Source organism: Artibeus jamaicensis, unplaced genomic scaffold (genome assembly GCF_021234435.1).
Source record: "Artibeus jamaicensis isolate MK-2021 breed Jamaican fruit bat unplaced genomic scaffold, CSHL_Jam_final contig_548, whole genome shotgun sequence".
NCBI lineage: Eukaryota > Metazoa > Chordata > Mammalia > Chiroptera > Phyllostomidae > Artibeus > Artibeus jamaicensis.
This window is the reverse complement of record NW_026521883.1, coordinates 6,593,217-6,614,270: the sequence shown is the minus strand read 5'-3', so window position 1 is coordinate 6,614,270 and position 21,054 is coordinate 6,593,217. Positions and strand designations below refer to the sequence as shown.

The 21,054-nt window shown below is 39.8% G+C and overlaps 1 protein-coding gene across 5 annotated transcripts in view; it reads left to right on the top strand.

The window, feature by feature from the left end:
- MAP2K5 (mitogen-activated protein kinase kinase 5) overlaps nucleotides 1-21,054 on the top strand; it is a 256,131-nt gene that overhangs the window by 182,144 nt on the left and 52,933 nt on the right. For 2 of the 5 annotated variants that reach the window (XM_037155695.2, XM_037155692.2), the window contains 2 exons: nucleotides 19,862-19,888; nucleotides 20,199-20,231. In XM_037155695.2, coding sequence (XP_037011590.1) covers nucleotides 19,862-19,888; nucleotides 20,199-20,231 — 60 coding nt within the window. The other 3 variants (XM_053670162.1, XM_037155694.2, XM_037155697.2) reach the window with 2 other exon arrangements.

Genomic DNA, 21,054 nt, shown 5'->3' with positions numbered 1-21,054 from the left:
TTGTGTGACATTGGTGGTGTTTTCACTTCTCCTAACCCTGTTCCATGTGCTCATATTGAGATTGGGAGAGGGGCATAGCCTTTTCTTCATACACTGTTTGAGCTTTTACATTCACTAAAATTATTTGAATTAAAGGATTGAGATGAAGGGTAAGCATATCTAAATAGGTGATTATTTTTGCTAAACAAATAAACAGGCCCCAAGTTTCATGGGGGTATGATTTTGAAAAAATTTGTCCCTTCCTCTCCACATATCTAAGAAAACAAACTATCCAATTGCTGATAACCTTTATAATTTCTTTAAGATTTTTATTATAGATGAGTGCTAGCACTTAAAATATAAAGCTATTTTGTGGTTTGGAAATGATTCCCCAGTGTGTGTGGAGAAATAAGTGAAATGTCTGGAGGGATGAAAAATGAGCGGTTTGACTGTTTTCCTCTGGTTGATGCTCACTGTTTTTCTGGCATCATGGTCTGTCCAGGCCAGAGTGCCTGGAGGCATGTCTGATTTAAAGGTGGTGTTGGTCTCTGCTCTTTAAGCATCTATTAACTTGCTATTATTATGCAAATAAGTATTGTATTACACATACTAATTTATGCATGGTTAGATTATGCAGATGAATCACAAACATGGTTATTGAATAATAGGATGGGATTCATTCTGTCTACCATCTTTTTAAGCGATTTTAAGCAAATTCTCTTGGTATCCATGTGGACATATAAAGACCCTTCACTCGCTGAAATGTCTGTTTTGTATCCTTTTTCTTCTACAGTTAAAGCCATCAGATAAGTAAAAGAAAAATTGTCCAGGTTGTTGGGTTCAAGGGTGTTTAGTCTCACTTCTCAAATTTGTAGGCTTCTTTGTTTAAACATATTCTTTTCCTTAAAGAGACCGTCCACACCGCAGTGGTTGCTTGGCGTGCATGCTAGTGTTTCAGTGGGGGGGCTTCAGTGTGTGTAGCCTGACTGCTTAGCTCTAGGTAGCCCATCAAATTAAAATCACATTTTCAGGATTTATAGCTCATTAGAATATTTATCTCGGTAAGCCTCTTATTCTGTCAGTAATTTTTAAACAATTCACTGTTTGGCCAATATGTGAAATTCCCTAAAATTCAGTAAATCAACAGAAGAGGCCATACATACTATATCTTTCAAACAAGTCATAGTAGAAAACTCCCAAGCCATCTAATAAAAATGCCAAAGACTGAGAATATAGCTGTATTGTCGAGGTTCCCAATTAGCAGCGAGACTGGGTAAGTGACGAGTCTAAGAAACAGACTGCCGCTGCACGTGACGCGTGGAACATGTGCACACTGGGAGGGTTTGGGAAGAGGCTGTGCACCTTTGCTGTGTTACCTTCTTGAATGTCTAAGGAAGTATGTGTTTACTTATCAGTCAAGGAGAAGGTGGAAAATCATGGCACTGAATTTCTTAGTTAGCAATAACCTTTATGCCCAGAGTGTGTGGGGGGGTGGGAGGGCAGCGGTTGGGGGGGGACTGTGGTCCTTGAATCACAATAAAATATTGTCACCAAATTGGGATTTTTACTTCAAATAATAGAAGCAGCTTTTATGCCATCAGGCCTATTTCCCAGATTTTTCAACAGAAGTTTGTGTGTTTCATTGCTAGAATCAATAATGGCTTCTGGTAGAGTTGGCATTTATTTTACAGGCTTTGTACTATAGACTGAAGATTGGGAAAGAGTACTTTATGAATTCCTTTCTCAACCCCTCTCTTTTGCCCTCAGATAAAGCATTTGAAGGAAAGCATTCATTTTTATAGTGTTACAGAGACTGGACTATGAAGTAATACCTTCTCTGTGGCCCATATTACCTAATTTGAACCCCCAGCCACCCCAAGAGATAGCCTCCCCTCATAAATCAGGCAAACAGAATGGCCAGTGGCATCAAACTCTCACTAAACTGCGGAGAGTTTGGTACCACTGAATCCCAAATGGAGTAGTCCGGGGTGAATAGTAGACTCTCGAGATTGGGAGAGACCTCAGGCATATCTGAAAAGCAAACATCCACACTATGCTTGAACACCTCCAGTGATAGGAAACTCAGTACTTTCCAAAGCAGCCATAGAGTCAAAGCAGCATTCTATTTCTTGAGCTGGGGACTGCCTCATCCCATTGGTTGCCCTTTTCTATCTGATAAAAGGAAGTATGCAAATTAAATGAGATGGATATAAAACCACTCCGGGAAGAACATAGGGCCACCCACTGGTCTTGATGTTGGGCTGAGCACAAAACAATTTCTAATCATCAACCAAGGGTTGCAGAAGGATGTGTTCAGCAACCTGCCAGCTGCAGTTGGAGCTGAGTGTCAAATGAGCAGAGGTGAAGGTGGGGAGGAGAGGCTAGCTTCACGACTCTTCCTCCCCGAGCCCAGCGTCAGTGCTGCTGACAGTGTCATTAGCAGCGCTTCTTCCTGCCCGTGACACAGTGTATATACCCAGTGGGGACACAGCTAAGGCCCCAGGGAGGGTGTTGGAAAGATATCAAGGAGAGTCAGTGGCCTGGGACCAACATAAGGGTTAAAGGACTGGATTTTTGTTGAAATAATCATTCTATATGAATTTCATTGTTTTGTGGGTTGAGTTTTTATTTGGCATTTGAAAAGTATTATATATCTTAGTTTCCTTTAGGCCTTAAAGTTGCATAACCTCATTGGCATGCAGATTAGAACCCTGTAGAAAAAAAATGGTATAAAGAGCCACTAAAAATTCAGTCTTGTTAAATTAAACTAGGAAGAACAATGTCTTTGATCCACCCAACACCATTCCGATATTGAGCTCCAGAGCTCTTTCTGTGATCTGACTGGCTGCACACACAGGGCCTGTTGTTCCCAGACTTCAGGCGAGCAGACTGAGGCTCCGAGAGGCAACACGCATAGTCTCAGTGATGAATGGGTACCTACAGCTAGGCCTAGGGTTTGCTAGCAACCGAAGCAAACGGCTGTCTCTGTGTACTCTGGTTGGTTGTTCGTACCACTATTCTTCCCCTCAGCCCCACCAAGCCTTTCACGTCTCTTGTTTGCCTTCTCTGCCCTAGGGAGGCCTCTTGTGTAGATGAGAAATGCTGAACATCGGGGGCTTGTGCCATTGTAGATGATGACAAGACCATTCCCTAGAGCCCTTTTGCTTTTCTTACCATGTGTTTAGCAGAGTGACAGAAGGGTCCGGAGGGCCTCTGAGTGCTAACTGACCCCAGTGCCATTAAATTCTGGGTGCCTGTGAAACATACTCTGCAGTAGGATAATGGAAAATTGTGTTTTCAAACATCTTGCAACTAGATGTATCTCAATTTCTTGAGCAATTTAGCTATAATAGTAATCTGGTAAGATGTGCAGGTCTGGACAGGCACTGGAGCTGTGTGTAGTTAGTTAATCGTGTTGATCCAGATTCAGCTGACTTAAAAAACATCATGGTGGGCAATGGTTTGTTTAATGACACCATAATTTAGGAGAAACGAAAAAGATTGTATGCTAAAAATCATCTTTCATTCAAACTTTACAGTAGTTCCCTGCATTAATATGCTAGTAAATCCATTAAGGAAACTTCTCAGGAAATGCGCCAGCTCTGGCATTTGGAAATTTGGTGAGCACGGTGCCACAGGAAAGTGAAGATAATACAGATACAAATGTATTTAAAGTACTTTTGCAAGTACAAAATGTTGTTCTTCTTTTGGCCATATTTCCTGATCTTGGTTAATAAATTATATCAAAATGACCTGAAGTTAAAAAAAGGAAAAAAATCTGAGCAAATAGTGCCCCTGGTATTGTAAAGCTTTGAATGTTTTCACACCCCATTAATTTATTACTTCTCTTTCTTCATCTTTAAATTTCATTTTTTTTTTTCAAAAATTCCGACTTCCCGCTGCTGCAGTGATTTTCATCTTGTTGTTAATTTTCCCTGCTCCATATGGAGCTCCAGACATTTCACCTGGAGGCTGTACTAGATTTTGCTGTAGTGATCGTACTTCCGGAGGCCAAACTGTCATTTAGGGTTCCTGGTGCATCTGTCTGTGCCAGGCTTTTCACTGGCATGGGAGAGTGTGAATAACAAATTGGATGCACCTGAGATTCAGATGATTAGTGTGTTTTGTGAATCTCCACGACTTGTAAGCAGATAGCTCTGGGGGGGTTGTGGGAGGGCTAAACAGCAACTGTGGGTGAATCTGTACTCACACCTTACATTTGGGGCTTTGCAAGGGAAGTGGAGACATCCCAGGCTGTCTGAGTGCGGGGAGAGTAACAAATATTTCATCCTGCCTTGTCATTGATTAGAAAAGAGCCTTTAATTTCATTTCACCCCATGTTGTGATTAATTTGCATTCTTTGTCAGAAGTTAATGGAGTTTTTTATGGTTCACTCTGAAATCCTTGAAGACATCAGACTTGATCTGATGTTTATACAACCGCCAGCGGAATTTTTTCATTTGATTGATGGCAAGCTTGATGTTATTCCAAACGGCTTTTTAAGCTGTTTTTAAGAATTATTTGAATAAAATGCAAGCAAGATATTGTTGTAAGATCAAGATTATCTGTTAAAAATCTGTTTCAAATAAAGGAGATAAGTAGTAAAAAGGATCAAAAACATAAGAGATATAGTGAATAGTGATGTTATTTGTTAAAAATACATTAAGGATGGCATTCAGATAAATTGTTGTGATATGTACATATCACTTTTATTGAAAAATATACCATCATCTGGGCAAATAGAATGACTAAAGCTAAGGTAAAAGGTAAGTCTCCATGTTTAGGATTAAAAACCTTTACTACCAATTGGCTAATTGTCATTTATTCTGCCAGCTTTTGCCACCAGTATACGGAATAGAGATCTACTGTTCTTTAACTCAAGGAGACAGGGTCTGTCGGGCCTGTTAGCTGAACAAAATGATGACATATTACTCGTCTCAATAAAGAGGCATTCTTAAATCCCAATACAAATTAAACGTAAGTGGATAATAGAGGATTTTGAGTGAAAGACATCTATTGTTAATAATATAACGACTGACCTTTTTCACAAGGCAGTACAGAAATGGTACTATTGTTATTAAAAGCAAATACCTCAGTTATTCATGAGTAAGAGAAATGTGTTCATACCCCTATATACTATATATCAAAATATGAGGGAAGCTATAGGTGGCATTTGCTCAGAACCCCAGCTACAAACCAAGGAAGTGTGTGTTGCAAATGCTACTTGATTACTAAGACCATTCCTTTGATTTGGGGGCCTTGCTTTGCTTCAGCAGACTCTTGCATCGCTGTGATTGCCGCCAGTGAGACTTACTCATAGGCCAACAAGGTGCTTGTCTGAGCACTTTCATTTAAAGCAGATTAATTTATTTGCTGTATCTGAAAGTTTGCTAAATAATTGGGCAGTTTTAATTGAAGTTACTGCCTTCTGATCCTTGTATTAACATGATCTAAGGTCCTTTTTATTATATGCAATCCATATTATTGACCAGATCTGCCCTGTTTTCATTTAAATGTAAGCAGCTTGTCAAAGAGAAAATATTTTGTTTAACTTGGCTTGGAAACCTGCTATTTTAGTGGTTTTTTTTTTCAATTGACAGACTGTCTTTTAAACATTCATTTATTTTGTAGTAATATATTGTGCTCTGGACAAAGTATCTCATAATAGAGTAGAAAGCATATGATCTGAAAACTATTTTCAGATATTTTAAAATATTAGTTTATAAAAGCTAAGGTCAAAATACTTGAATTTTTATACCGTATTTTATTCCTGCTTTAAAAGCCTTTGACTATATTGTTACTAATACTAATTTCAATTAATTTAATATTGTTTATAGTCGATGTTAAATTTAGACCATAGCTATCACTATCTGATCTATTAAATACTGATCATGTCTAGACCTAAAATTGCAAAATAATAGCTAAAAAGTTTGCCTTTTTTGAAAAGAGGTGTTTGGAATCTATTCTTTATTGCATGAACTGTTTGAAATTCAGAATATCAAGGATTTTAGCAAATTTTAGGTATCCACATTTTTGTGTGATGTCTATAATCGAAGAAAATAATAGCAGTGAGTAATACCTCAGATTTCACACACTCATCTTTACTTGATGAGTGTCCAAAAGAGCAATATACAGGCAGTTTTTTTCCGAGCAGATCTCTAGTTTGAATGTTTTAATTCATGCTGTATTTTTGTCTTCACTATTTAGGATATAAACACTTAAAATGTACTGATATTTTAAGCCACAGAGTCAGAGTTTATGTTCCATAATATGCAGAGGTAAAATTTAAGTGATACGGAGATGTTTACTTATACACATTTGCTTCTTCCCAGGAATCTTTTTTTTTTTTTTAATTTTTGTTCAAGTACAGTTTTCTATCTTTTATTCCCATCCCAGCCCACCTCCCCCCAGTGCTCCCCACCTCCCTCCCATTTCCACCCCCCTTAGTTTTTGTCCATGTGTCCTTTATACTTGTTCCTATGAATCCTTCCCCTTTTCCCCTGAAATTCCCTCCTCTCTCCCCTCTGGTCCCTGTCAGCCTGTTCTCTATTACAGTGTCTTTGGTTATATTTTGCTTGCTTGTTTGTTTTGTCGTTTAGGTTCTTGTTAAAGGTGAGATCATATGGTGTTTGTCTTTCACCTCCTGGCTTATTTCACTTAGCATAATGCTTTCCAGTTCCATCCATGCTGTTGCAAAGGGTAGGAGCTCCTTCTTTCTTTCTGCTGCATAGGATTCCATTGTGTAAATGTACCACAGTTTTTTGATCCATTCATTTACTGATGGGCACCTAGGTTGCTTTCAACCCTTGGCTATTGTAAATTGTGCTGCTATGAACATTGGGGTGCATAGGTTCTTTGGGATTGCTGTTTCAGGGTTCTTAGGATATAATCCTAGCAGTGGAATTGCTGGGTCAAAAGGCATATTCATTTTTAGTTTCCAGGAATCTTTTAATTGCCATGTCAAATTCTTCCAGTATCTATCTCATACTTATTAAGAGGTCTCATAATTTTATTTGCTTATCCTATGCCAAATACAGGAGGTAGGTTCCTAGTATATCTTTATTTTTTAGTACATTTTATTATGTCATCACAAAAAAAAGTTGTCCCTCTTTTTCTCCCTTTACCCCCCTCTGCGCAGTATACCCCTTCCCCCCCAGCAATCCCACCCCTTGGTTCTCGTCCATGGGTCATGCATATAAGTTCTTTGGCATCTCCATTCCCTATGCTCTTCTTAACATCTCCCTGTCTGTTTCGTACCTACCAATTATGCTTTTTTAATCCCTGTACCTTTTCCCTCATTCTCCCCCAACCCCTCCCAATTAATAACTCTCCAAATGATCTCCATACCTATGATTCTATTCCTGTTCTGGTTCTTTGCTTAGTTTGGTTTTTTTTTGCTGCTGTTGTTTAGTTTTTGTGGGAGATATTTTTGGGGTTTGTTTTTATTCAAACAACCCCAGTTGTTGTGAATTAAAAAATTGCCTATTGGGAGAAGCTGTCTTAGAAGTCTATAGTGCCCTGAAACTAGCAAATTGTTATAGCTGTGAGTTTGTTGCCTTTTTAATGTTCATAATTTTGATCTTCTTTTTCTTAAATGAGCCCTTTTAAACATTTCATGTAATAAGGGCTTGGTGATGATGAACTCCTTTAGCTTTACCTTGTCTGGGAAGCACTTTATCTGCCCTTCCATTCTAAATGATAGCTTTGCTGAATAGAATAATCTTGGTTGTAGGTCCTTGTTTTTCATCACTTTGAATACTTCTTGCCAATGCCTTCTTGCTTGCAAGGTTTCTTTTGAGAAATCAGCTGATAATCTTATGGGAACTCTTTTCTAGGTAACTCCGCTTTCCTCTTGCTGCTTTTAAGATTCTTTCTTTATCTTTAACCTTTAGCATTTTAATCATGATGTGTGTTGGTATGGTCCTCTTTGGGTCCAACTTGTTTAGGATGCTCTGTGTTTCCTGGACTTGTATGTATATTTCCTTCAACAAATTAGGGAAGGTTTTTTTTTTTTTTTTCCATTATTTTTTCAAATAAGTTTTCAATTTCTTGCTCTTCCTTTTCTCTCTCTTGCATCCCTATGATTTGGATATGGGTACATTTGGAGATGTCCCAGAGTCTTCTTTTATTCTGTGTTTTTCTGTTTTGGTTTGTTTTGTTTTTAATTCTTGTTTCTTCTTTCTCTTGTCGCTGATTATTTCTTCCTTATGTTCCAAATCATTGATTTGAATACTGGCTTCCTTCCCTGCACGATTGGTTCCTGTGAATTTTTCTTTATTTCACTTAATGTAGCCTTTATTTCTTCCCTTATATTTTTGCTGTACTCAGTGATTTCTTGAACATCCTAATCACCAGTGTTTTGAACTCTGCATCTGATAAGTTGGCTATCTCTGTTTTGTTTAGTTCTTTTTCTGGGGTTTTGTTCTGTTCTTTCATTTGGGCCATATATTTCTTTGTGTCTTCAATTTGGCAGCCTCCCTGTGTTTGTTTCTGTGTATTAGGTAGAGCTGCTTTGACTCCCTGTCTTAGCACACCCATCTAGATGAATTTGGCTTCTTTAAATCCTTAGTTGTTGGACTACAAGTTCAATTTTCTGGCAGTTCTGGGTGTTTTTGTTTTGAAGTTAATTGTGATTCTTCTTGTGGTTGCATAAGGAGGCAAAACATGTCTACCTATGTGTCCAACTTGACTGGAAGTCCCATAGTATATCTTTAAAATAGAAATGGAAGAGAAATCACCCCCAAAGTGTAGTAGCTTATAAATGTGAGATTTTTCCATAAAAGATAAATTACTTGTTAATACTCCAAGTGAGGTATATTAGTCACCTGTGTTAGTGATTTCTGTCTTTTTTTTTAAGCAATGACCCCATGGTTTGATTTCATAGCACCTTCTAAACTAATGTATGATTTGCATCACAATTTACTTCAACATATATTTGTCATTGGGCCTCTACTCTATACCTGAACACTGTACTAGCAGTGGGTACACAGAAATGAGACAGACATGGTTTCTACTCTTAAAGAGTCTAATCCAGTGGAGGGGGAAGCATAGACAAATAAGAGTTGATGTAAAAGGAACCCTACAAGAGGTGGTATGCTAGGGCCTAGAGAGGAAAAGGTCAGCTCATTTCAGGAAGCCATGAGGGTTTCACAGAGTGGTTGGTGCTTGATCTGAGGCTCTGAGGCTAGAAGGTTGGGAAGACACTTCCCAGGCATTTTACTCAAAAGGAGAATCATCTGGTCAAAGACAAAGGTCTAAAGCAGTGTATTGTATTTGGTGTCCTTCTAGCACTTCGACTCAGTAGGGTACTACTACTAGCATTACCTTCATTTCCCTAACAGTTTAGGAATGTGTGTAGGTACCTTTGATAGCAACACTGGGAGGGAAGTCAGAAAGGAGAGGGAAGAATTGATAGAGGAGAGAGATGGTGTAGCAGGATGGAGATGACAAGTGTAGCAGAGACCAAGTAAGGAAATTGGGTTTGAGAATTTCAGAAATCCCTTTGAGATGACAGGGAGTCAGTCTGAGGTTAGAAATCGCTGCATTTTAGGATCTCTGCCCCTGAGGTCAGTTTGCACATGCCTCTGAGAGGTTCCCTGCCACCCTCTGTGAATTTGACTTAGCATATTTTCTACATTGCTGGAGGTGGCGGTGGGGGCAGAATTGTCATGATTAAATAAGCTAATGCCTAAGAGAGCACTTTGAAAAATATAAGGTGATAAACAAGAGCAAGGTAATATTAGTATTATTTATATTTCCTGAAAGTACTTTAGGGATTTACCTGTGTAACTCTGAAAATATATGACCATGTCTCACACCAGGTAGGACTAAAATGAATTACTTTTCTGATCCCATAAGAGCCTTCCTTTACAGCCTTTCTTTTTTGAGTTATAATTTATCATTCACAATCACAATCATAGTATATAGAATTATATACACAATCTAGTCATTTTTAGTTCAGTAACTGGGAACCATGATTCCTTTACAATTTTTAAATAATCAGTTTAGCCCAGAAATAGAACTAACATTTGAAATAATGCACCTGGTGCCCGGGTTGGCTTTCAGGTGGTGACTGTCATCTTTTCTTTCTCTTAGGCTCCGTGATCTGGGAGGCCTTCCATTATTTCCCCTTTGGTTTTGTTGATGGTGTCTGCTACTTCATGGAGTCATAGAATTTTAGGATATAAGAAATATTACAATGATCTAGTCTAACTCCTTTATTTTATAGAGGGGTAAATGAGGGTCCATAGCCATTGAATTACTCACGCTCATGACTACCAGGTCTTCAGCAGCAAGGCCAGACTGCCCCCCACACACACACACATTAGAGGGACAGTGGGGAGAGAAAGTGAGATAAGGCACCCAGAGGCTTTGAGCCAAACTGGCCACCCTTATTTTTATACACCCATCCATCCATTCAAGTACTGCCTCCAACTGGAGTGTCTGCAGAGATGTAAATCAGTACCCCAGGATGCTCCATGCCTACCAGGTAATTGCTGATGGATATGGGTCCCTGGGTGGAAAAGTGATCCCCACCAGTGGGTAGTGGTAGCAGCAGACAAAGACATCAACTTTTATTGTACTCCAGTGTTTTACTTATCACCATTCAGTATAGAAAACCTGGGTAGATTTGGGGCTCAGGGGGTTATTGACAGCCAAGTTAAAAAGTAAGCAGACCTAGCCAAGCTTTGTTTGAGCACAGATTACTTTTTAGATGTTTAACAGTTCTGGATTAATGCAGGGGATGAGGAGAGGATTCTTCCTCAACTAAAGCATGATGCTAAGACCCCAATCTTCTCTAGTGCCAATAAAACAGACAAGCTAAGTTCATTGAAAAATCAACAATTTGCCTGAAAGGAGCAAAGAGCTGATTCTATTTAGAGCTAGAGATTGCCCAGGACACACCAGATGGAAAGAGCATTCTGGGGACCACAAGGAGGCAGCTATCTGTACACAGAGCCAAGGTGTCGTCTCTGAGGGCCATGGGGAACTAAGGCATCCACTTAGAACCAAGTGTGGACTCTGTTACGCTGTGGACACTGTCGGGGTCTCTAGATGGTGACCACCAAGAGAGACCAAAGGAAGCAATGAAGCTTGTCCTGTTTCCCAGCAGAAACAGGTTGCAGAGAGCACTGTTCTAGGTTCGAGGAGACCTAGACTGCAGCCCTAGTTCTAGTTTGGTGAAATACAGTAAAACAAAGGGAAGCTACAGCCAAAGGCCCCAGTCCAGCCCCTTCTCTTAGGACATTGCTGTGCCTCGTTGGTAGCCAGGCAGCTGGAAGCACTTGATGACTCAGGGCAGAGGGGACCAGAAGGCAGCAGGCAACACACCTGACAAGTCACTAATTACATTATTTTTAAAAGATTTTATGTATTTCTAGAAAAAATGGAAGGTGAAGAGAAAGAAAAAGAAAGAAATATCCATGTATGAGAGAAACATCGATGTGTTGCCTCTCGCACACCCTGAACAAAGGACCTGGCTCACAACCCAGGCATGTGCCTTGACTGGGAATCAAACCAGGACCTTTTGGTTCACAGGATGATGCCTAAACCACTGAAATACACCAGTCAGTGCTACAGATTGAATTATTGCCAGTATAGTATTTGCCAAACAATGTTGTCAAACATATTATGGTTTAAAATAAAAATAAAAATTGCCTGTTGGGAGAAGCTGTCTTAGAAGTTTGCAGTGCCCTGAAACTAGCAAATTGTATTTTGTCCAAATATCAGGTGACATTTAGAGAGTGCAAGCCCTGAGTTTATGTCTTAGTTCTGCTGCTGAATCTCAGGGACTTGAGTTATTTGGTTTAGCGGTTGTATCTTACCCGTCTTCTAGGTCCCAGAGTCTACTGCAGTATCTGGCATTCAGTGAGTACTTCATAGATAGAGATGCATCGCAAATTAATGACAGTTTACTTTTTACATGTCAGCATAGCCTATTTTAGAATCAACAGGAACTAAGAATCAATATACATCCTTAGACATTAAATTACTAATTTTGTTCCTTTATTCCGTGTTTATACTCCCACTCGACCCTGCCAGCATTAACACCTGAAGCTTCCAAGGAGATATGATAATTGTCTTCAGATATTTGAGGGTTCTCATAGGAGAAAAGACATGGATATGTACTATCAGAGGGGTAGACTGGACAGGAGGCCAGAAGACTTAAGCTCCCCACATTTTGACACATTCAGACAGAAGCCCGGTCATCAGGAGTAAAACGTAGAAGGCATTCAGGGATCGGACAGTGGTGAGGAGCTAGGTCAGATTAAAATCCTTTTAGGCCACCTGGCCAGTGTGGCTCAGTTGGTTTGGTGTCATCTTGTAAACTGAAGGGCCACGGGTTTGATTCACAGTCAGGGAACATGTCCAGGTTTCAGGTTCAGTCCATTGTCAGTCAGGGTGCAACCGATTGATGCTTGTCTCTCACATCGATGTTTCTCTCCCTCTTTTTTCTCCCTGCTTTCCCCTCTAAAACCAATAAGCATGTCCTCAGGGGAGGATCTTTTTTTTTAAATCCTTTTAAGCCCCAGAAGTCTGTAATTCTGCTTCAGTGTTGGCCAGTTCTCTACTCAACTGAACAATTAAAAGGCTGATGTAGTTCCATCTGTTGCAGGGGAGAGGCAACAAGGTAGAAACTTCACCAGACTGGTCTGGATTCTATAATTGGTTTCACCACTCACTCACTTTGGCTCTGAAATACTGTGTCAGTAGGAAGCACCTAAGAAATAAGAGTACTGGGAAGAAGTAATTCTTTTTCAGTCCAAGATTTTTGTGCTTCCCTGTTTCTCTCAGTTAATCCAGCTATGTGATATGTCTATCAAAAATATGAATGCACTGGTAGATTCCTCAACTTTCTACTAAGCAGTATATAGTGTCAGAGCAAGATGATCTAAGCCAACCAGTCCGAGGTGTGTTCAGGCATGGATGTCGCACTTGAAGGCATTTAGAAAAAGGTGGCCACAGTGGTGAGAAATGAGGAATCATGGGTCCTTCCAGGCAACTGGTTCAAGGAGCAGAAAATCCAACTCAGTTGCTTCAGCCACAAGGGCAGTTTATTGAATAGCATGATCAAAAAGCCTAGTGTTGCTAGTTTTGGTAGAACTTGATCTAACAGCTCACTTTTGGCTCTAAGTAGGCTTCTACCTTCACAGACTAAGAATGGCTGTTCAGTGACCTGCTTCCTGGTTTACTAGGGAAGAGCAAATTCCCTCTCTTCCTCACATACAACCAGAGATCCTGGGTTTCAGTTTGATTGAACCCATTTAACTTTCTGCACCCAGGGGATATTTGATGATGCTAACTAGTGAAGCCAGAACCACACAGCTCACCTGAAGCTAGGAGTGAAGTTAATCTTCCAATGAAGCACATAGGGGCTCCTTGTGGGCAGAGGAGTGTTGTTAGAGTGTCCTTGCTAATGGAAAGGGGAAGAATGGAGGGCAATCAGACATAACAAATGACTATAGAAAAGAGGATGTTCATCCAAGAAAGAAAGTATTGTAGAGACATGACAACTATCTTCAAATACGTGAAGAGCTGTCATTAGACCATTTCTACAGCTTCCAACCACGTGCACATCTTAGAGGAAGACATTTGGACTCAAAATAAGAAAGAACTTTCCGACAGTTTAAGCTACCCAAGATGGAATCATTGGAATCCTATCACTGGATGTCTTCTAGTCGAAGACAGTATGCCTATCTGTCAGGAATATCCTAAAGCGAATTTCTTTATGGAGCACGGAATTGAACTCTGACCTCTAACATCTTTCTGGGTTCTATGACCTGTGGAGGATTTAAGCTAATAAAGATGTAAACTAAATGATAACTCCAGAAAAAAAACATTTCAGTTTGATGCATCTAAAAAAAAACTTTTGCCACAGCAGAATTGTTTGATCATGAAAGTGGAATGGTCAACAAGCCTTCCAGGAAAAAACAGCACCTCCCCCACCATCACCCTCACGTACATGTAACTGCTAAAATAGATTCTGAAATAAGGCCACCCTTTTTTGGAACCCCAAAAAAACCTGATAGAGCAGATGTCTAAAACCTTCTTCTAAAGGAAAATGGTTAATGGAGTCCTTTGCCAGACATTGTACCATTCGAGAAAAGGCTAATTTTGCAATTCACATTGATCATTTTCAATTGTGATTCTAAGCTGCTGCTTTTCTCACAAAATTTAGTTTCTAAATGTTAAAACTTGCATGTTAAAACAATCATCCCCGAGGATGATTTACTATGGCTCCTACACACCTGTGTGGAGTAGGACATGAGCTATATCAGCTTTAAATACTCAAGGGCTAAAAAGAGCGTCGCCCGGCAGTCAGGACCTTTTTTGCTCACTGACTGGCGGGCCCAGCGAATGAATAATGTCGCACGGCACCTTGGTGCTCTGGCCATTGTGTTTCATGTGAAAATGCCCTGTCCTTGGTGTTCAGGCAGCTGCACAAGCCAGGTGATCTAATTTATTGTCCCATCTGAGTGGTGCCCTCCTCTAGGCATCTTAGAACCTCTCTCTCCCACCCAGCTGTTTGTTAAGTTCAGGGACCTCTCACTTTAGCTTTGCAAAACTGGTCACCCCCAAACGCAGCACCCGCCTGGAGTCTGAGATGCCGGGGAGAGAAGGTGCCAAAGCGGGTCTCGGAATGTGGGGCTAATAGTGACTTTCTTCTACTCTGTTGAGTAGTTCTCTGCTAAATCCTCATATGACTTACTTTTATTTTAAGTTCTTTTCGTTTGTTTAAGTTAGTCTTATTGCCTGGTTTTTGGTTTTGCACTGTGCAAAACATGCTAACAGACTCACAGACATGATGAGGACACGAGCAAATTAAGAGGCTGAGCCAGGGAGAGGGGATGGCACCAGTGAACATACTTGTTTATTTTCTATCATGACAAATAGTATCTAGTATTCACTTATTTTGTCTCATAATACATATCTAAAAATGTCAGTTTGCCAAAATTCCCATTTGTAGTTAATCAGAATAAATTTTGTTCTATTCTTTTTTTTCAAGACAGTCTTCTGTTTTGGAACTTACTTTAAATTAGCGGTATGAAGCAGTGTGTGGTCATGTGGGAGTGATTTTTTTTTTCTCTTATTGAAGACTTTTTGAGATTTGGGCACTTTTTTTTTTTTTTTAATGTTTTTGGCAACTGATGATGGATTGGAGGTGGTATGTCCCTAAGTTTCAGCACCCAGTGCAGTGCCAGATAAAACAAGACTGAATACCAGCACCAGCTCTCCCTCAAGCAGGAGAAGAGGCGAGGCACCTGAACGGGCAGCTCTGCCTTTGAGGACCCTTGGGCTCCTCTCACTCACTCTCCACCTGGTAGACGTGAACCCTGACCGAGCCCCGTGACAGGAGGGCGCTTCTGAGGCCGCAGGACCTCAGAAGGTCCACGGGCCGAAATTCCAGGGCTCTTTCCGACTCCAGAGTTCATGCCTTTTCCCCACACTGGGCAGCCTGCTGGGTCAGCCATCCGTCACAGGCCAGGTCTTGTCTTTGGCCCTGGGTGCTCCCCTCTGAGCCTCAGTTTCCCCAACAGCAAAATGAGTAGGTTGAACTAGGTCATCTCGGAGGTCCTTTCCATTTCCAAAATGCTTTAGGTCATTCTCACTTAGAATATGAAAGTCTCCGTTCACCTTAATTCCTGTTTACGTTTTTAGCTTCATGCATCTGACTTGAGAGCCTTTGCAAAATAGCTACAATTCCTGAAACTTGAAGTTTAAAAAAGAATACAGAAGAGGTCAACCCTGAAAGCTAGAATGCAGTGTCAGTAGCATAATGAATAAAAATGATTATTTTTTTAAAATTCCAACCATAGAATTTAATTTTTTATTTCTTTTGCTCTATTTAAGAGAAAAATAACACAAGCTTGAAAAGCAGTAAATATGTAAAGAGAAAATTTGTCAACTGATATTGGAAGATCTGACCTAGGCCACACATAAATCTCTCAGACAAGAGCTGCAGGGCAAGCCGTAATTTCAGGGAGTAAAAGAGAAAATGAAAGCCGCTGCTGGTGTTTTCGCTAAGGTGCATAGGTGGATTCATTTTAGCTTCCTGATTGTGCTTCTGAATATAATGTGAAAGGGCTGGTAGTCAAGTCGGTTTGACCACCGTCTGACCAAAGGACCTCTACAGATAGAGAAGCATAATGTGAGATTTCCAAAGTTGCTTTTTATCACCAGAGTCAAAGCCCCAGGAGAAAACTTTGGCATTGGCAGTTTCCTTTCCAGGATCATTTTCCAAACTCTTAAGTCATGTTACAGGAGCTTTTATAATCACCAATTATGTAGTGCTTACAAGTAATACGTGATAAACGTTACTGCAGTAACATCCTAATGCCTAACCAATAACTTGCCTGACTGGTAGGAAGTCATTCTTCCCCTTTTAAACACAGAAGGGTCTGCCTTACCTTAGAATAAGGCACAACTAACCCTTCTGAGTATAGCTTAAAATCTTGGATTTAAGGGCTGGCAAAAAGAAAAAAGCTATGTCCAGAAGAGGGAAGAGGTTCATCTAAATAGTGTGTCAAAATGCTACTGGTTCTAGAGACTAATTAGCAAAGTTTGACTGGAGCAATTACTATTCATTGTCCCAAAGTACCAGTTAGACATAGGAAACTCACCACAAGCAAAATGTACAAGCAAGAACGTGGACTTGGACAAGTTAGTTATAAATAGCATTTCATATGTTGTGAGGTGCAGGCAATACGTCAGCCCTAATGATGTTATTGTATTCCTCTGAACTCTGCTCCCACAGATGAGTATTTGGAAGGCAGACCTGGAATAAAAAGGCATTCACGAAACTCACATTTTATATTGAGTACCCTTAGCACCACTTTTAATATGCTATAAAACTAGGAGCTTCACTGTTTCTTGAACTGTGTGCCAAAGCAGAGGCAGTGACTGGAGGTTGACTTTGTTTGGATCTGTTTTATGGTTGCTGCGCCTGTACTGTAATGTGATCTTGCAAAAGGTAAACAACAAAGAGTTTAGCAGTGAAAAATATGCCTAATATAAATACAGCCGAGTATATGGCAGATCAGAATGTGAAAAATAGGACTCTGGCATTAAATTTTCTGGTGGAATTAACAGAGGAACAGAATATAGCCTTTAAGGCAATATATCTGAGAGAGAGAAAGGAGATAATACATCTAACTCTATGGTCTGTGTGGCAGTCATATAAAGAAAAGCACAGTAGCTTTATTTAATTGAGAGAATGAATCAATTACAATGATGTTGCATCATCAGATTCTTGTGAAATAGAAGATGTAAGTCACCACATTGTGTAAACAGTGGTAAAAAGTAATTGAGTATCTTAAGCATTTTGAATCAATTTTAGGTACTGGCACGGCTACCTTACTACAAAATTTATGAAGATGATTTCTTATAATATGTTACTATCAAAACTGTGTAATAAAACCTGGTAACAATGTCTCTCTTTAAAAATCGGAGCAAACAGTATAGTTATAAGATCATAAAAAAAGACTTTGATATTTCTGTTTCTCCCTTTCTTATAGTAAAGAGCCAGCATTAAAATAGTACAGTTTTAAGTTGTCTTAAACCATGCATTAAACCCACAAAATCAGGAAAGGTGGAGGACTTCTCCAAGGTTCATAAGGAAATGTCCTCCTTTTACTCGTTTTGTTCCTGTCACTCATGTTACTGGGAGCAATGACTCATAATCCCTTCCTGAATTCCTTTGGAAACATCTCTCAGATTGTTTGCTGCAGGTTTTCCTCAGAGAAGGTTGTATTCCCCATGACTGTTGGAAATTTGTTGAAAACATTTTCTTTGAGGTCAAATGGATTTTTAATTATTTGTTCATTACAAGTAACTCTCCTGTTGAAGTAGATATATCTTACCATGAATGGGAGCAGGATGGAGTATCCATGTGCCCGCCCTTAAAAATATATAAAAGCAAAGTTACCTGGGCTCTTCAGAATTTTTTTAAAGGTGATATAGCTTGTTACTAAAATCCTTAACCACTCCAGAGTAGTAGTTAGCAGCTCCGTCTTCCTTTTTAATATAAATCTTCACTCACAAAGCCTTATCCAGAAGTTCTCATTGACTAGAGCAGGGTGTCAAACTTCTTTTCACCAGGGGCCACATCAGCCTTGCGGTTGCCCTCAAAGGGCCGAAATAACTTTAGGACTGTATAAATGTAACTTCTCCTTAACTGTTGAGGAGCTGAAATTACATTTGGCCCTTTGAATGTAACCGTGAGGCTGCTGTGGCCCCCAGCGAAAATGAGTTTGACACCTCTGAACTGGAGGGTCAAGCAGCAGTAACTGGGACAACATTAAGTACACTAAGACTCCATCTGAAGCTAATATACTACTGAATGTCAACTGTAATTAAAAAAATTTTTTTTTAATTTTTAAGTAGACTGAAAGCCAGTTAGCCTGAGACAGAGGTTTTTGGGAACAGTGTTTGGGGAGGGAAGAGGTGATAAAGAGCCAGGAGCTGTGATGGTGGACACCGTGTTCAGTCAGGGTTATACAATGAAGATCACTTTCTAAAACACTCAAGCCCTGGGTGCAGGGGTCTGCTCATCAGCCGACCCCTTTTGCAAAAGAAATGAAAAAAACATAGCTTCTGTCTTTGAGAAACTTGTAGTCTAGTTGAGTAAAACCCACATGCCAGAACTGAGAATTTATCAGCTTCACCATTCCATGTATATATGTAGCTCTGGTGGTCTGTGAGGAACCCTGTGACTGTGGGGGGACACACTGGAGATGCCACAGAGAGAGGAACACTGGAGAAGACCCAGAGCAACCACAGCCTGTTCCTGTGGCCCCGCCCTCTGAGAGGTCCAGTCTTCCCATCACAGAATAGGGATGATCATCCCCCCAACCTCAGGGTGGCTGTGGAGGTCAAATGGGGGTGTGTGTGTGAAGGAACCTGTAAAGGTGCCATTAAAAACATAGGGACTACTACTGGGTTTCCTATGTGTTACCCACTGGTTGCAGCTCAGTTATCCCAGCAACCAACTGACCATCGGTTGTATTTCATTTCTGAAATTTTTCTTCTAAGGAAACTTATACCTGGGACTCCCATTTTCATTGAGCTTGTAGTGACTGCTGGCTTGGGGGAGGTGCATTGAAGTGTTTCATACTTTAATTACAGTGAATGTTTTATTAATTTGGTGTCACGTTTTAGTAACTTTCTCAGAGAGATGGTTTGTTGGTATTAGATGTGTGAGTTGCCTGCCTTTAGAATGTTGATCAGAAAAAGATGTATGTTACTGCACTCTACTTGATCCCCTGAAAAACAGTGTAAAACTTGCATGGATTTTATTTTCCCAGAGAGCTTTGCTGCCCTGGGAACAGGCTGAAGGAACTTTGGAAAAGGTGGAGTCTTCACCCCACTCCTGAGTTAGAGACAAATACTTCAACCACATAATTAAAGTTTTCTTCACAAAATAGGGGATTGTGAGCAAACATTGGCAGGAATCCAAAATTCTAATTTCTGACTATGATTTAATTTCAATTTTAAATAAATCGGTTTTTAATTTAAAAAGAGTGAGCTTCATAACATTAGCAATGATTGCAACATTAAACCCAGTGTTCACAATCTAGCAATATAAAACATTATTTATATCTGAATCGTAAACAGCCTTTTGAAATGGATTATGGTTTTTCTCCCTATTCTAATACAACCTGGAGGGTACTAAAAAGTGTTGTGTGAAATTAACATTCTGCTGACTTTCGCCTATAAATGAGAAGCGAGCTATTAACATTTGTGTATTTTCATTATGTAAATTGTGTTAACACATGCCCACAAATTGCCACCAGCAATGCAATAATTTTCTCTCAGTGATCATAATGTGTCCAAGTGAGTCATTTTGATTATGACATGCTAATTACATATTGCCTTTTTTCAGATTCAGAAAAACCAGGGATCTTTAATGGTAAGCTTTATGAGTTCAGAAAAAAATTCACTTTTCTTTTTCCTGATGGCTGCTTCCTTTGCATGCTTGAATGCCTTGTTTTAAACTTAGCAAATTGCATTTTGAAGAAAATGCAAACCTTTAACTGCCTGTATTAGATTAGGTACCATTAGAAATAATAGAACATCCTGAGCATCAATGTTTTTATAAGAGTTTGCTGTTGTTGATTAATCTTGCTATATTTTATTGCATTAATGATTTTTCTTTCCACTCCACTGTAAAGATATTGCATAGAGGCTAATACTTTTTCCTCTCCTCTTTCCCGTTACAGCCTCTCCAGCTTCTGCAGTGCATTGTTGATGAGGTGAGGCATCGTCTTATGTGCTTTCACTCCTAAAGTCATTCCTAATGGTGTGGAAAGCTTATATTTTGTTTCCTAATGAAGCACAATGCCCAGCATCCTCGGAGCAAGTTGTGTTGCACGGCTCTGGGCTGTTACGTGGACAGGCCCTGTCCCGAGTCTGGTTCTGGCCGAGAGTTCCACAGGCTCGTCCTCGGGGCTGTCAGATGCCCTGCAGACAAAATGTGATGACATTAATGTATCCTCTCCCTGGCCAGATGGGTATGGAGCCGGAAATTAAAGTGGTACCATTTTTTTCTGTAACAGATATTTAAAGTCACTCAGTAGGCAAGGGTCAGAGCTGAATAGCAACTATAAGCCAGATAAAATTTGTCTTCCTTGCTTTATTTACCCAAAGGATATCAGAGTGGTAAAAATTGTTCAAAAGCTCCAGGTCAACAGTTCAGCTTTAATTCCCTAATTAAGCATTTTTCCCAGAATATACTCCTAACTTCTCCTAACTAGAATACTACTTAAAAGTGCCTCTGGTCTTCCTTAGCCGAGTTTCGCTGTCCCTTTGCCTTCATGGAGTTGATATGCCTACCTTTCTTTCCTAATCAAATTTGTTTACTTTTTATTCTGACTTTAAATTCATTTTTTTCCTGTAAATTGGTCTTACAGTGCACAAGGCTGTCAATTAAGAAACACTAATGTTTTTTAAAAGCTTGAGCTTTTCTAGGCTTGGGCTTGCCTACTAGCAATGTTTATTTTTTAACTTTAATTTTACAATATTTAAAACACTTGTAATGAAGGCGATAAATGAGTCAGATAGGAAAGTTTGAAAGAA